General features: G+C 62.2%; 1 protein-coding gene across 1 annotated transcript in view; it reads right to left on the reverse strand.

Annotated features, from left to right (window-relative positions):
* Positions 1-11,472, reverse strand: part of EPPK1 (epiplakin 1) — a 28,809-nt gene extending 17,337 nt beyond the window's left edge. The window contains 2 exon segments of the mRNA XM_051610315.1: positions 17-1,973; positions 1,975-11,472. Of these exon segments, the coding sequence (XP_051466275.1) occupies positions 17-1,973; positions 1,975-11,472 (11,455 nt within the window).
* Positions 11,473-15,653: the final 4,181 nt, after the last annotated feature.

Raw genomic sequence — 15,653 nt, forward strand, 5'->3', positions numbered from 1 at the left:
GAGCCCGCGGCCTCGCCGTTCTGGGCCGGCGCCGGGGCCTCGCGCTGCCGCGGCTGGTGGCCCTCATCCCCGGTGACGATGGCGGTGAGGAGGCTGCTCATCTGGGAGACGCTGAGCGTCCCCGCCTTGTACTGGCGCAGGAGCTCCTGGCGCCGCTGGTCGGGGACGTAGCGGGAGAAGAGGAGCTCCCAGAGGGTGACGCTCTGGCCCTGGAAGAGCCCCACGCTGAGGGTGGTGCGGGCGGCCTGCAGGGCTTTGCGGGCCTCCTCGGGCAGCTGGTAGATGGCGGAGCCCTTGTCCATCAGCTGGAGCATGAGCAGCCCCGTGTCCGGGTCGGGCACGCAGCGGCGCAGGAGCTGCATGTAGGTGAGGTTCTCGTGGGTGTTGGGGTCGAAGAAGCCCTTGGTGTCGTCGCTGGGGTCGGACAGGACGCGGCTCATCTCCTGGTCGAAGTAGCCCCTCTGGTAGGCCACCTCCACGGGCAGGCGGTGGCTGTGCACGGGGTCGATGATGCCGCCCGTGGCGATCTGGGCCTCCAGCAGGCGGATGCCGTGCTCCTTGACAATCAGCTCCTTCTTCATGGCCTGGAAGAGGGAGATCTGCTGGCCCGTGTAGGGGTCAGTGTAGCCCGTCACGGCCCGCTCGGCCGACAGCAGCTTCTCCTGCAGCTCGCTGCCCACCAGCCCGCTGGAGACGGCCTGGTCCACCGACAGCTTCTGGTTGGTGAGCGGGTCGACCAGGAAGCCGGTGGCCGCCTGCGCCTCCAGCAGCACCAGCCCCGTGCCCTGCCTCAGCACGCCCTTCCACATGGCCTGGTAGATGCTCATCTTCTCCAGCTTGGCGGGGTCGCCCTTGGAGGGCACCAGCACGCCGGCGATGCAGCCCGTGCCGTCCAGGTAGCGCTTGACGGAGGCCATTTGCGTCACCTCCTGCACCGTCTTGGAGCCCTGCACCAGCTGGGCCAGCGTCTCCTTGTCGATGATGCCCGAGTCGGCCAGGTCCGAGGCGGTCACCTGCCTCCTGAGGCCCGTGAACTTCACCTTGCTGCTCCGCTCCACCGCCTCCTGCACCAGGAGGCGCAGGAGCCCGGCCAGCTCCTCCAGCGCCAGGCTGCCGGCCCGCACCTGCCCCAGCAGCTCCTGCCTCTTCTGCTCGCAGACGTACGTGGAGAAGAGGAGCTCCCACAGGGAGACCTCTCGGCCGGGGAAGCTGCCCGCCGGGACCTCGACAGTGCGGGACTTGAGGGCCTGCTCCAGCTCCCGCTCCCGCTCCCGCTCCCGCCCCCGCTCCCGCCGGGAGCCCGCGGCCTCGCCGTTCTGGGCCGGCGCCGGGGCCTCGCGCTGCCGCGGCTGGTGGCCCTCATCCCCGGTGACGATGGCGGTGAGGAGGCTGCTCATCTGGGAGATGCTGAGCGTCCCCGCCTTGTACTGGCGCAGGAGCTCCTGGCGCCGCTGGTCGGGGACGTAGCGGGAGAAGAGGAGCTCCCAGAGGGTGACGCTCTGGCCCTGGAAGAGCCCCACGCTGAGGGTGGTGCGGGCGGCCTGCAGGGCTTTGCGGGCCTCCTCGGGCAGCTGGTAGATGGCGGAGCCCTTGTCCATCAGCTGGAGCATGAGCAGCCCCGTGTCCGGGTCGGGCACGCAGCGGCGCAGGAGCTGCATGTAGGTGAGGTTCTCGTGGGTGTTGGGGTCGAAGAAGCCCTTGGTGTCGTCGCTGGGGTCGGACAGGACGCGGCTCATCTCCTGGTCGAAGTAGCCCCTCTGGTAGGCCACCTCCACGGGCAGGCGGTGGCTGTGCACGGGGTCGATGATGCCGCCCGTGGCGATCTGCGCCTCCAGCAGGCGGATGCCGTGCTCCTTGACAATCAGCTCCTTCTTCATGGCCTGGAAGAGGGAGATCTGCTGGCCCGTGTAGGGGTCAGTGTAGCCCGTCACGGCCCGCTCGGCCGACAGCAGCTTCTCCTGCAGCTCGCTGCCCCACCAGCCCGCTGGAGACGGCCTGGTCCACCGACAGCTTCTGGTTGGTGAGCGGGTCGACCAGGAAGCCGGTGGCCGCCTGCGCCTCCAGCAGCACCAGCCCCGTGCCCTGCCTCAGCACGCCCTTCCACATGGCCTGGTAGATGCTCATCTTCTCCAGCTTGGCGGGGTCGCCCTTGGAGGGCACCAGCACGCCGGCGATGCAGCCCGTGCCGTCCAGGTAGCGCTTGACGGAGGCCATTTGCGTCACCTCCTGCACCGTCTTGGAGCCCTGCACCAGCTGGGCCAGCGTCTCCTTGTCGATGATGCCCGAGTCGGCCAGGTCCGAGGCGGTCACCTGCCTCCTGAGGCCCGTGAACTTCACCTTGCTGCTCCGCTCCACCGCCTCCTGCACCAGGAGGCGCAGGAGCCCGGCCAGCTCCTCCAGCGCCAGGCTGCCGGCCCGCACCTGCCCCAGCAGCTCCTGCCTCTTCTGCTCGCAGACGTACGTGGAGAAGAGGAGCTCCCACAGGGAGACCTCTCGGCCGGGGAAGCTGCCCGCCGGGACCTCGACAGTGCGGGACTTGAGGGCCTGCTCCAGCTCCAGCTCCCGCTCCCGCTCCCGCCGGGAGCCCGCGGCCTCGCCGTTCTGGGCCGGCGCCGGGGCCTCGCGCTGCCGCGGCTGGTGGCCCTCATCCCCGGTGACGATGGCGGTGAGGAGGCTGCTCATCTGGGAGACGCTGAGCGTCCCCGCCTTGTACTGGCGCAGGAGCTCCTGGCGCCGCTGGTCGGGGACGTAGCGGGAGAAGAGGAGCTCCCAGAGGGTGACGCTCTGGCCCTGGAAGAGCCCCACGCTGAGGGTGGTGCGGGCGGCCTGCAGGGCTTTGCGGGCCTCCTCGGGCAGCTGGTAGATGGCGGAGCCCTTGTCCATCAGCTGGAGCATGAGCAGCCCCGTGTCCGGGTCGGGCACGCAGCGGCGCAGGAGCTGCATGTAGGTGAGGTTCTCGTGGGTGTTGGGGTCGAAGAAGCCCTTGGTGTCGTCGCTGGGGTCGGACAGGACGCGGCTCATCTCCTGGTCGAAGTAGCCCCTCTGGTAGGCCACCTCCACGGGCAGGCGGTGGCTGTGCACGGGGTCGATGATGCCGCCCGTGGCGATCTGGGCCTCCAGCAGGCGGATGCCGTGCTCCTTGACAATCAGCTCCTTCTTCATGGCCTGGAAGAGGGAGATCTGCTGGCCCGTGTAGGGGTCAGTGTAGCCCGTCACGGCCCGCTCGGCCGACAGCAGCTTCTCCTGCAGCTCGCTGCCCACCAGCCCGCTGGAGACGGCCTGGTCCACCGACAGCTTCTGGTTGGTGAGCGGGTCGACCAGGAAGCCGGTGGCCGCCTGCGCCTCCAGCAGCACCAGCCCCGTGCCCTGCCTCAGCACGCCCTTCCACATGGCCTGGTAGATGCTCATCTTCTCCAGCTTGGCGGGGTCGCCCTTGGAGGGCACCAGCACGCCGGCGATGCAGCCCGTGCCGTCCAGGTAGCGCTTGACGGAGGCCATTTGCGTCACCTCCTGCACCGTCTTGGAGCCCTGCACCAGCTGGGCCAGCGTCTCCTTGTCGATGATGCCCGAGTCGGCCAGGTCCGAGGCGGTCACCTGCCTCCTGAGGCCCGTGAACTTCACCTTGCTGCTCCGCTCCACCGCCTCCTGCACCAGGAGGCGCAGGAGCCCGGCCAGCTCCTCCAGCGCCAGGCTGCCGGCCCGCACCTGCCCCAGCAGCTCCTGCCTCTTCTGCTCGCAGACGTACGTGGAGAAGAGGAGCTCCCACAGGGAGACCTCTCGGCCGGGGAAGCTGCCCGCCGGGACCTCGACAGTGCGGGACTTGAGGGCCTGCTCCAGCTCCCGCTCCCGCTCCCGCTCCCGCCGGGAGCCCGCGGCCTCGCCGTTCTGGGCCGGCGCCGGGGCCTCGCGCTGCCGCGGCTGGTGGCCCTCATCCCCGGTGACGATGGCGGTGAGGAGGCTGCTCATCTGGGAGATGCTGAGCGTCCCCGCCTTGTACTGGCGCAGGAGCTCCTGGCGCCGCTGGTCGGGGACGTAGCGGGAGAAGAGGAGCTCCCAGAGGGTGACGCTCTGGCCCTGGAAGAGCCCCACGCTGAGGGTGGTGCGGGCGGCCTGCAGGGCTTTGCGGGCCTCCTCGGGCAGCTGGTAGATGGCGGAGCCCTTGTCCATCAGCTGGAGCATGAGCAGCCCCGTGTCCGGGTCGGGCACGCAGCGGCGCAGGAGCTGCATGTAGGTGAGGTTCTCGTGGGTGTTGGGGTCGAAGAAGCCCTTGGTGTCGTCGCTGGGGTCGGACAGGACGCGGCTCATCTCCTGGTCGAAGTAGCCCCTCTGGTAGGCCACCTCCACGGGCAGGCGGTGGCTGTGCACGGGGTCGATGATGCCGCCCGTGGCGATCTGGGCCTCCAGCAGGCGGATGCCGTGCTCCTTGACAATCAGCTCCTTCTTCATGGCCTGGAAGAGGGACATCTTTTGTCCCGTGCAGGGGTGGTTATATCCTGTCACCGCCCTCTCTGCAGAAAGAAGTTTTTTATGGAGCTCACTGCCCACCAGCCCTGATGCAACAGCCTCATCCACCGACAGCTTCTGGTTGGTGAGCGGGTCGACCAGGAAGCCGGTGGCCGCCTGCGCCTCCAGCAGCACCAGGGCTGTCCCTGGTCTCAGCACGCCCTTCCACATGGCCTGGTAGATGCTCATCTTCTCCAGCTTGGCGGGGTTGGCCTTGGAGGGCACCAGCACGCCAGCTATGCAGCCAGTTCCTTCCAGGTACCTTCTCACACTCTCCAGCTGAGCGATATCTTGCGCCGTCTCTGTCCCTTCATGGAGTTTTTCCATTGTTTCTTCTGTAATGATCTGTGCACTCAGAAGTTCTGATGCTGTAATTTGTTGTCTGAGTCCTCGGAACCAGACATCACTTCTGTCCTCCTCCTTTTCTTTGATGATATTTAGTATTGTCTCACTGATTCCTTGTATAATGTGGTGAGATTTGTTTTTATATTTTTTCACCAGTTCTTTTCTTTTCTCTTCTGTGATGTACTCTGAACACAGGAGTTCCCAAAGTGATAACACCTGTCCCTTGTATTTCCCAACAGGCACTTGGACCTTTGTACATAAAAGGGTATTTTTGGTTTGCTCATCGATGTAGAAATAGTCCTTGTCTTTTTCCATGACCTGCAGCAGGTACAGTCCCGTGTCTCTGTCCTTGGAGCATCTCTCCAGGAGCTGACTGTAACTGATTTTCTCATGAGTGTTTGGATCTATAAAGCCTTTGCTGCCATGGTCTGGGTCAGAAAGCAGGAGAAACATGTCATCATCCAAGTAGCCCCTCTTGTAGGCCACCTCCACAGGCAGGCGGTGGCTGTGCACGGGGTCGATGATGCCACCCGTGGCGAGCTGAGCCTCCAGCAGGCAGATCCCGTGCTCCCTGACTGTTATCTTCTGCTTTATGGCCTGGAAGAGGGATATTTTATTTCCAGTCTGAGGATCTGTGTATCCTGTCACAGCTTTCTCTGCCCACAGGAGCTTCTGGTGCAAGTGGCTTCCCACCAGCCCGGTGGAGATGGCCTCATCAACAGAGAGCTTCTCATTCTTCAGGGGGTCAATGATGAAGCCAGTGGCAGCCTGTGCCTCCAGCAGCCCCAGTGCACACTGCTCGGTGAGGAGGCCCCTCTCCAGGGCCTGGGAGATGCTCATCTTCTCTTTCCTTGATGGAAGCAGGACCCCAGCAATGCATCCAGTGCCATCCAGGTAGCTTCTGATGGTGTCCCTCGTTGTGAGGCTGGCCAGGGTGAGTCTCCCATCCTGCAGCTGGTCCAGGGTTTTCTTGTCGATGATCTCAGAGTTGAACAACTCTGACACTGACACCTCCCCCCGCAGCCCTTTAACCTTGAGGGTTGCTGCTCTTTGCTCCGTGTCCTCAATTATTTTCAGGATGAGGGCTATGAGGTCTTCCATTGGGAGGGTTTTGCATTTGTACTGGATCACTAGTTCTTTCCGTTTCTGCTGGGAGATGTAATGGGAGCAGAGAATGTCCCAGATGGAAACTGTTTGGCCCTTAAACTTTCCAACTTGCACTTCAAGGAGCTTCGCCCTCAAAGCCTGTTTTGTAAGCTCGTCAATGTAGAAATATTTTCCTCCTTCCTGCACAACTTGTAGCATGTACAACCCAGTCTCTGGATCTTGGACACACCTCTCCAGGAGCTGCATGTAGGTGAGGTTCTCATGGGTGTTGGGGTCAAAGAAGCCCTTGGTGTCGTCGCTGGGGTCGGACAGGATCTGGTTCATCTCCTGGTCAAAGTAGCCCCTCTGGTAGGCCACCTCCACGGGGACACGGTGGCTGTGCACGGGGTCGATGATGCCGCCCGTGGCGATCTGGGCCTCCAGCAGGCGGATGCCGTGGCTCCTCACAATCAGCCCTTGGTTCATAGCTTCAAACAGGGACATGGGGGCCTTGGTGTAGGGGTCGGTGTAGCCCGTCACGGCTTTCTCTGCACAGAGAAGCTTTTCAAAGATCTCCCCTCCAATTAGACCCACAGCTAATGCTTCCTCCACTGAAAACTTCTTGTTCTTCTCCGGGTCAATGATGTAGCCAGTGGCAGCCTGTGCCTCCAGCAGCACCAGGGCTGTCCCTGGCCTCAGGATACCCTTCCACATGGCCTGGTAGATGCTCATCTTCTCGTTGCTGGGCTGTATAAGGACCCCTGCTATGAAATTGGTGCCCTCTAGGTACCTGCGGACAGAGTCCATTTCTGTGACCTCTTTGACAGTTTTCTTCCCCTGGCTGAGCTCATCGAGGGTCTTTTTGTCTATCAGCTGAGACTGGAAGAGGTCGCTGGCAGAGACTCTTTTCCGCAGGCCCTTGAACGCAAACTTCTTGCCTCGCGTCTCGGTCTCTTTGATGATCGTGGTGACAATTGTTATGATTTCTTGTAGCACTTTGGCCTTCTCCTCTTTGTACTTCTGCACTAGCTCTCTTCTCTTGCTGTCTGAGAGGTATTCAGAGTTGAGAAGGTCCCAGACCGATACTGTCTGGCCTTTGAACCGCCCTATGTTGACACAAACGGTCACAGATCTCAGCACCTCCATGGTCTGCTCATCCACACAGAACATGGCGTCTTCTGACAGGGGAAGGAGCCAGAGCCCTGTCTCGGCCTCATGAACACACCTGTCCTTCAGCTGCTGGTAGGTCATGTTCTCCTTCGTGTTTGGGTCAAAAAAGGCCTTGGTGCTGTCATTTAGCTGCGAGAGGGTTTGGTTCAGGCCCTCATCGTAGAAGCCGTATCTGTAGGCAGCCTGGAGTGGGAGGTAGTGGTGGTGGATGGGATCAATAATCCCTCCTGTGGCCAGCTGGGCCTCTAGCAAGGGAAGAGCATCTCCCAAGGGAATCAGCTCTTTCCGGAGGGCCTGGCATAGTGAGATGGAGCTCCCTGTGTAGGGGTCTGTGTAGCCAGTCACTGCCCTCTCAGCCAGAAGGAGTTTCTCAGTGAGCTCTTCACCAACAACACCAGCTTTCACAGCATCCCTCACACTGAGCCTCTGGTTGGTGGTGGGGTCAGTCAGGTATCCCGTGGCTGCCTGAGCTTCCAGCAGCCTCAGGGCAGCCCCGGGCAGGAGGAGATTGTTTTTCATGGCATCGTAAAAGCTCATCTTCTCTTTGGATGCCTCTATGAACACGCCAGCAATGCTCCCCGTGCCCTGCAGGTACCTCCTCACGCTCTCCATCCCAGCCACTTCCTCGGGAGTTCTTACACCCTGAGCCAGTTCCTCAAACGTCTCCTCAGAAATTATGCCAGTGTCCAGCAGCCAGACAGCAGGGACGCTGCCCCGCAGGCCCTGCAGGGTGATGTGGGTCCGAGCCTTCAGCTCCATCTCCCCCACCAGCCGCAGCACCAGGGTCACCAGCTGCTGCAGCGACATCTCCTCAGAGCGGAACCTCTCCATGAAGTCGTTCCTCTGCTCCTCGGTGAAGTACCCGGAGTGGATCAGTTCCCAGAGGGATACCCCTTTTTCCTTCACCACAGTTTCCTTAAAAATCCGTTGGATTTCCTCATCAGTGTAGGCAGCAGCAGCTGCCTGTGGCAGAGGCAGTAAGTGGAAACCGGAGACCTCGTCCTTCTGGCAGCGCTGGATTAGCTCAGCATAGGTCATGGTCTCCTTGCTGTCTGGGACGCTGAAGGCCCTGGTGCTGTCACTGGGTTCAGAGAGAGCCTTGCTGGTGTCCTCATCCAGGCACCCACGCTTCTGAGCAGATTCTATGGGGATATAGTGGCCACACGTTGGGTCGATGATGCCTCCTGTAGCCATCTGCACCTCCATCAGCTGCATGGCCTGTTTGTCAGCAATCAAGCCCTTCTTCATGGCCTGGAAGAGGGGGATCTTCTTGCCTGTGAAAGGGTCTTTGTAGCCTGTTGCAGCCCCTTCTGCATGCTGCAGCTTCTCATGGACTTCTGGCCCAATGACTCCCTCCTTGATGGCATCATCCACACAGAGCTTCTGGTTGTTCACAGGGTCGATGATGAAGCCTGTGGCAGCCTGGGCCTCCAGCAGTGGGAGGGCTACCCCCGGTACCATGATGTTTTTCTTCATGGCCTCGTAAATGCTTATCCTCTGGTTTGAGGGCTGCAGCACAACCCCTCCAATGCTGCCGGAGCCATAGAGGTATTTCCTGACAGAGTCCATGTGCAGGACCTCCTCTGGTGTGACGGATCCCTCCAACACCTTCTCGAACAGGGCCTTGTCAATGACCCCTGTCTCCATCAGGTGGTAAGCACTGACGCTGCCTCTCATGGCCAGGAACTTGATGGGCGCCCATTTTTTCATTTCCTCCTCTAACATGACCCGGATTTGCTCCAGGGTGAGCTTCTTCAGCTGGTAGTGGTTGAAGATCTCCCGGCGCCTGCCCTCGCTGAAGTACTCAGAGTTCAGCAGGTCCCACACAGAGACCTTCTCTCCCCGGAACCTCCCGAACCTGACAGGCATCCAGGAGCTGCTGAAGACCCGTCTGGTGGTGTCATCGATGAACTGGCGCTTCCTGCTGTTCAGAGGAAGCAGGCAGAGCCCAGTGGTTGGCTCTGTGATGCACTTCTCCTTCAGCTGCAGGTAGGTGAGGTTCTCATGGGTGTTGGGGTCGAAGAAGCCCTTGGTGTCGTCGCTGGGGTCAGAAAGGATCAAGTTCATCTTCTTGTCGAAGTAGCCCCTCTTGTAGGCCACCTCCACAGGGATGCGGTGGCTGTGCACGGGGTCGATGATGCCGCCCGTGGCGATCTGGGCCTCCAGCAGGCGGATGCCGTGCTCCTTGACAATCAGCTCCCTCTTCATGGCCTGGAAGAGGGAGATCTTGTCTCCTGAGTAGGGGTCCCTGTAGCCGGTGACCGATTTCTCCGCTGCCAGCAGCTTGTCGTACACATCTGGGCCGATGACGTTGGCTCTCAGAGCCTCATCCACGGAATACCTTTTGTTGGCAGTGGGGTCAATGACAAACCCGGTCGCAGCCTGTGCCTCCAGGAGAATCAGGGATGTCCCTGGCCTCAAAAGTCCTTTCCGCTTTGCCTGGTAGATGCTGATCTTCTCCTGGGAGTCAGGAAGCAGGAGCCCACCAATGCTACCTGTCCCTTGCAGGTACTTCTTGACCGTGTCCATACTGACAACTTCCTTGGCTGATGTTTCTCCCTCCTTCAGTTTCTTAAACAAATCTTTGTTGATGATTTCAGAGCTCAGGAGCTGGTTGGCTGTCACGCGGTCCCTCAGTCCTTCAAAGGTGAGGTTAGCAGTGGAAGCCATCTCCTCAACGGTGGCCCTGACTGCTTCACCCAGTTCCTGCATAGAGAGGGTTCCTGAAAGGTACTGCTGGGCCAGAGCAGCTCTCTGCTCACCCTGGATGTAGTCTGAGAAGAGGAGCTTCCAGAGAGACACCGACTTCCCCTTGAATTTCCCCACAGAGATGGGCACCTCTGTGTTTTCCAGAGCTGTTTGGGTCCTGTGGTCAAAGAAGAGGGATCCTTCTCTGCTGCCTCCACCAAGTGGCAGCAGGAGGAGCCCTGTGATGGGGTCAGTGACACAGCACTTGAGCAGGTCTGCGTAGATCAGCTTCTCCTTGGAGGTGGGGTCCAAGAACCCTTTCATGTCTTCAGTAGGACTGGAGAGAAGCTGTTTTGTGGCCTCATCCAGGTACCCCCACTTGCAAGCTGTCTCTGTGGGGACACGGAGGTGCCTGCCAGGAGCAATGATCCCCCCCGTGGCCATCTGTGCCTCCAGAAGGCAAATGCCATGATCCCTGGGGATGAAGCCTTTCCTGATGGCTTGGAACAGAGAGAGCATTTCTCCAGTGCAGGGGTCCCGGTAGCCAGTGATGGTCCTCTCAGCTGAAGACAACTTCTCATGAAGCTCTGGGCCAATGAGACCAACCCTGACAGCCTCATCAACTGAGTAGCTTTTGTTCTTTATGGGGTCAGTCAGGCTGCCGGTGGAGGCCTGGACCTGCAGGAGCATCAGAGCAGCACCAGGCATGAGGAGATGCTCTCTCAGGGCCTGGTAAAGGCTCTTCCTCTCACTGGGAGGCAGGACAACACCAGCCACACTCCTCGTCCCACGCAGGAACTGCTGAATGGAGTCATTCTCTGCCACCTCCTGGGCAGAAACTCTTCCCTCCTCGAGACCTCTGAACAGGTCAGGGCTGATGATGCCAGAGTCCAGCAGGTCCCTGCTGCTCACCCTCCCCCCCAGCCCTGCAAAGGTGACTTGCAGGGGCAGGAGGAGAAAGCCTGAGGCCGGATCAACAACACACTTCTTCATCAGCTCCATGTACGTGACCTTACCCATCGTACTGGGGTCGAGGAACCCTTTGCTGTCCTCATTGCTGGGGTCGGAGAGGAGCTGCCTCATCTCCTCGCCCAGGTACCCCCTCTGGCAGGCGGTGTCTGCCGGCAGCCGGCCGCCCGTGGCCGGGTCCAGGACACCTCCGGTTGCCAGCTGCGCCTCCAGCAGCCGGGCCCCCTGCTCCCTCCCCACCAGCTCCTTCTGGATAGCCTGGAAGAGGGGGATTTTCTCCTCTGTGTAGGGGTCCAGGAAGCCAGTAGCAGCTTTCTCTGCAGAGAGGAGCCTCTCCCTCAGCTCCAGCCCCACCAGCCCCCGCTGCACAGCCTCTGCCACCGATTCGTGGCTCCTCCTCAGCGGGTCAGCAATGCCACCCGTGGCTGCCTGGGCCTCCAGGAGCCACAGAGCACAATCCAAACTCAGGAGATGCTCTCTGGTGGCATCATAAAAGCTCATGACCTTCTTGGAAGCCTCTACGTAGACTCCAGCAATGCTGCCAGCTGCCTCCGAAGGCTCACGGGAAGTGTCCATCACTGTCCTGTCCCTGTCAGCTGCTCTCCTCTGTTTTCCAGGCCCCACGTCCTGGCACCAGAGGGTTGCTCCTGGCACGTTGTCCTGGCAAGCGAGGGGGCCAGCTTGGCCATTCACTGCTGGCTTGCTCTCCATCCTCCCGCTCCACTCCTTCCACGGCTGTCAAGATGGTCTGGAGAGAGGGGAGAGAATAGGAAAGCTTGGTAAGAATTCAACTTTTCTGATTATTTGCATGCAGGGAAAAGACCAGGAAGTATCTCACAGGCAGAAGGAAGTAACAGCCAAAGGCTGAGCTGACGACACTAAAGTGTGTGGTGTGGTTGACAAGCTGGAGGGAAGGGAGGCCATGCAGAGGGACACCGACAGGCTGGAGAGGTGGGTCCATGCCAACCTCATGGAGTTCAACAAAGCCAAGTGCAAGGTCCTGCCCCTGGCTTGGGGCAACCAAAAGCACAAATCCAGGCTGGGGGGAGAATGGATGGAGAGCAGCCCTGAGGAGAAGGACCTGGGGGTGCTGGTCGATGTAAAGCTCTACGTGATCTGGCAATTTGCACTCGCAGCCCCGAAAACCCAGTGGTGTCCTGGGCTCCATCAAAAGAAGTGTGACCAGCTAGTCAAGGGAGGTGGTTCTGCCTCTCTGCTCCTCACTCGTGAGACCCCACCTGGAGTGATGTGTCCAGCTCTGGAGCCCTCAGCACAGGAAGGACATGGAGCTATTGGAGCCTAGTCCAGAGGAGGCCCCGGAGATGCTGGGAGGGCTGGAGCAGCTCTGCTCTGGAGCCAGGCTGGGAGAGTTGGGGTGTTCAGCCTGGAGAAGAGAAGGCTCCAGGGAGACCTGAGAGCACCTTCCAGTGCCTGAAGGGGCTCCAGGAAAGCTGGGGAGGGACTTTTTACCAGAGAGGGCAGTGATAGAATGAGGGGTAATGGTTTTAAAGTGGAACATAGGAGATTTAGGTTGGATAACAGGAAGAAATTCTTCACTGTGAGGGTGGTGAGACCCTGGCCCAGGCTGCCCGGAAAGGTTGTGGATGCCCCCTCCCTGGAAATGTTCCAGAGCAGGCTGGATGGGGCTTGGAGCAACCTGGTCTGGTGGGAGGTGTCCCTGCTCATGGCCCAGGGTGGGATTGGATGGGCTTTAAGGTCCCTCCTTCTTCAGACCAGTCTGGAATTCCCCGGCCCAGCCGCAGCAGGGCTGTCTCTGCAGCAGCCCCGGGGGAGCTGACACCAGGACAACCCACCAGGTGGGGATGGAGCAGACCAGACAAACCCGGGGCACGGGACCTGCCCGGGAGCTTGGGGCGACCCACGTCCTGCCCAGCGCAAACACCCCAGGGAGCGCTGAGCAGCGCGGCGCCGGTGCTGTGCCCAGAGCCCCGCTCACCACGGAACCAGCCCCTCCAACGAGGCTCTGACCCCTTTCCATCCCGTGCTGCCCACTCCAGCTCATCCCACTCCCCAGCACCTTGTCCTCTCCAGGGTCCCGGGTCCCCGCCGTGCTCCCACCTCACTGCCGGTGCGGCGTGAAGGTCCCAGCGGGCGGGGCGGTGTTTGCGGCGCTGCCCGGGCGGTGCTGGTTGTGTTGGCAGGTCCAGGAGCGCTCCCGGCTCTGCCGCCAAGAGGTGGGGACGGGCGGGGGGCCCGCATGGGGCACCGCTCTGCCGAGGGGAGGGGCTGGGCTGGAGCCACCACGGGAGAGGGGAGGGGGCGCCGGGAGCGGGGGTCTCTGCCTGGGATCAATGGGGCGAGCAAGGGGCTGAGAGCGGGGGTGTCCATCTAGTTCCAACCCCCCTGCCATGGGCAGGGACACCTCCCAGCAGCCCAGGCTGCTCCAAGCCCCATCCAACCTGCCCTTCAACACTGCCAGGGATGGGGCAGCCACAGCTTCTCTGGGCAGCTTGGGCAAGCTCCTGATGCCAGCTCGGATGTGCTGGGATCAGCCTGGCCATGCCATGGGCACAGGGGTGGCTGCAGTATCCAGGGGGCTCCTGGCAGATCCCTGCACATCCCAGACCCCAGCACCAGAGTGCAGAGGGAATTTGGGGGCTGCCCCCCATAACGCAGCTGGAACCTCAGTTCCCAGCAGGGCTGGGAGGGCAGGGCAGGACCACTTGAGGTTGAGGTGTGGAGGAGGCAGCTAGTGTGGGGCAGGGCTGGGACTCTGCTCCTGCTGTTGGAAGACGTCAGCTTCATGGAAACTTTTAGTAACCGGCTGTGCCGGGAGACGCTGGCGCAGGTTCCGCCGCTGGCACCCGCCGTCCCCCCCGGGCCACCGTCTCTCCCGACGCTGCAGATCTCCCTGGCAGCAGCAATCCCAGCGCTACTGCTTTGGCTCCTGGCAGCGTCAGGGAAAGCGCTGGTTGAGCCCTGGCTCTGGAGCCGTCACTCGCCCTGCCCCTTGGCACCCCCGGGGCTGAGTCACCACCGGCTCCCGGGCTCTTCCGCCCCGCGCAGGGGTGAGCAGGACAGGTACCCCTGTCCCATGGGGACACCCCCAGCTCTGCACCCCCGGGAGCACCCGTATGTGGAGGGAGAGACTGCGGGGGGCGTGGAGGGGGGGAACTGGGAGGGACTGGGACAGGGTTTACTGGTGCAGCGGGAGCATGGTTTCAGGGTGGTGATTATGGAATCAGAGAGTGCCAGACGTGTTTGTGTTGGAGGGACCTTAAAGATCATCCAGTCCCACCCTGGGCCATGGGCAGGGACACCTCCCACCAGACCAGGTTGCTCCAAGCCCCATCCAACCTGCTGTGGAACATTTCCAGGGAGGGGGCATCCACAACCTTTCCAGGCAGCCTGGGCCAGGGTCTCACCACCCTCACAGTGAAGAATTTCTTCCTGTTATCCAACCTAAATCTCCTTTCTTCCACTTTAAAACCATTACCCCTCATCCTATCACTACCCTCTCTGGTAAAAGTCCCTCCCCAGCTTTCCTGGAGCCCCTTCAGGCACTGGAAGGTGCCCTAAGGTCTCCCTGGAGCCTTCTCTTCTCCAGGCAGACCAACTCTCCCAGCCTGTCTCCAGAGCAGAGCTGTTTCCAGCTCTCGGATCCTCTTCTCCCCAAGAGTTGTCTGCTGGGGATGGGTCGTGTTGTTCTGTAGGGTGGGGGTCTGGCAGGCCCAGGGCAGGCTGCAGGGTGGTCTCTGTGGGGACAGGCTGAAGCTGGGGGGGATCAGTAGGGGATTGGCCTGGGCAGTGACAGAGGGGACAGGGACGCGCTGGGTAGCTGGAGCACTTTGGGGTGGTCCTGCTCTGCACGGGGCTGGGGACAGCCCAGCACTTGGTCCCAGCAGTGCCACAGCCCAAGGGACACGGCGCCCGGTCCCACCACTGGCTGGTGGCAGATGGGCTCCTGCCTGATGATAGGGGACAATCCCACCCCACCGTGTCTCCTCCTCACCAGGAATGGTGCTGCTGGTCCCTGCCTTGGCACCCCATGGAACTCCCCGTGCTTCTCAGAGCCCCGGGCCAGCACGGGCTTTTCCCTGGAGCCGCTGTCCCCACACGGTCATTGTGCCCTGTCCCCACTGCTGGGACACGCCGGGCCCTGAGCCAGCACCGGCTCTTCCCTGGGCTCTGTCCTGCCCTCGCTGTCATTGTCCCGTGTCCCCATCCCTGGGACATCCCAAGCCGCAGAGCAGCGCTGGCTTTTCCCCAGGCTCCGTCCTTCCTGGGCAGTTGTCACCTCCCGTCCCGCTCCCGGGACATTCTGGGCTCAGGGACCAGCCCCCTCCCGCGGTGCTGGCCCACGGGGGCTGACGATGGCCCCCATGGTTGCCCTGGGCCCGCTGTCCCACCCCGGCGCCAGCGGCCGGGCGCGGGCGATGCCGCATTCTTGGCATTCCCGGGACCTGCCCCAGCACCTCCCGCCCCCCCGGGGCGGCCCCACGACGCCCACCGGGCCCCTCTCGCCCGGCTCCCTCCTACCTGCCCGCGGTGCCGGCGGCTTTGGGGGCTGGAGGCTCCTGGTGGCGGCTCTCGGGGGTCGCGCCCGCTGGTGGCAGGTGTCCCGGTCCCGCTGCTCCGCCGCCGCTCGCCGCCCGACGCGGGAGCGGGTTTAAACCCCTGCCCTTCCCCGCCCCGGGGCTGTCACACCGGCCCAGCCCCGCCACGGGCACGGCCGGGCCCTCCCCGCCCTCCAGGGGGGTTGGGGGGCCGCGTTGGGGGGATCCGGCTGCTCCCGGCCCCCCTGGATCATCGCTGCCCTCTGGGGCAGGGCAGGGAGCTGGGGGGGGGGGGCAAGGGGGTGGGGGGTTGGGGTTGTAGAGGGATGCAGGGGGGCAGAGGGACAAGGGGAAGGAGCAGGGGGTGAGGGGAGG

Source organism: Apus apus, chromosome 2, assembly GCF_020740795.1.
Source record: "Apus apus isolate bApuApu2 chromosome 2, bApuApu2.pri.cur, whole genome shotgun sequence".
Taxonomy (NCBI): domain Eukaryota; kingdom Metazoa; phylum Chordata; class Aves; order Apodiformes; family Apodidae; genus Apus; species Apus apus.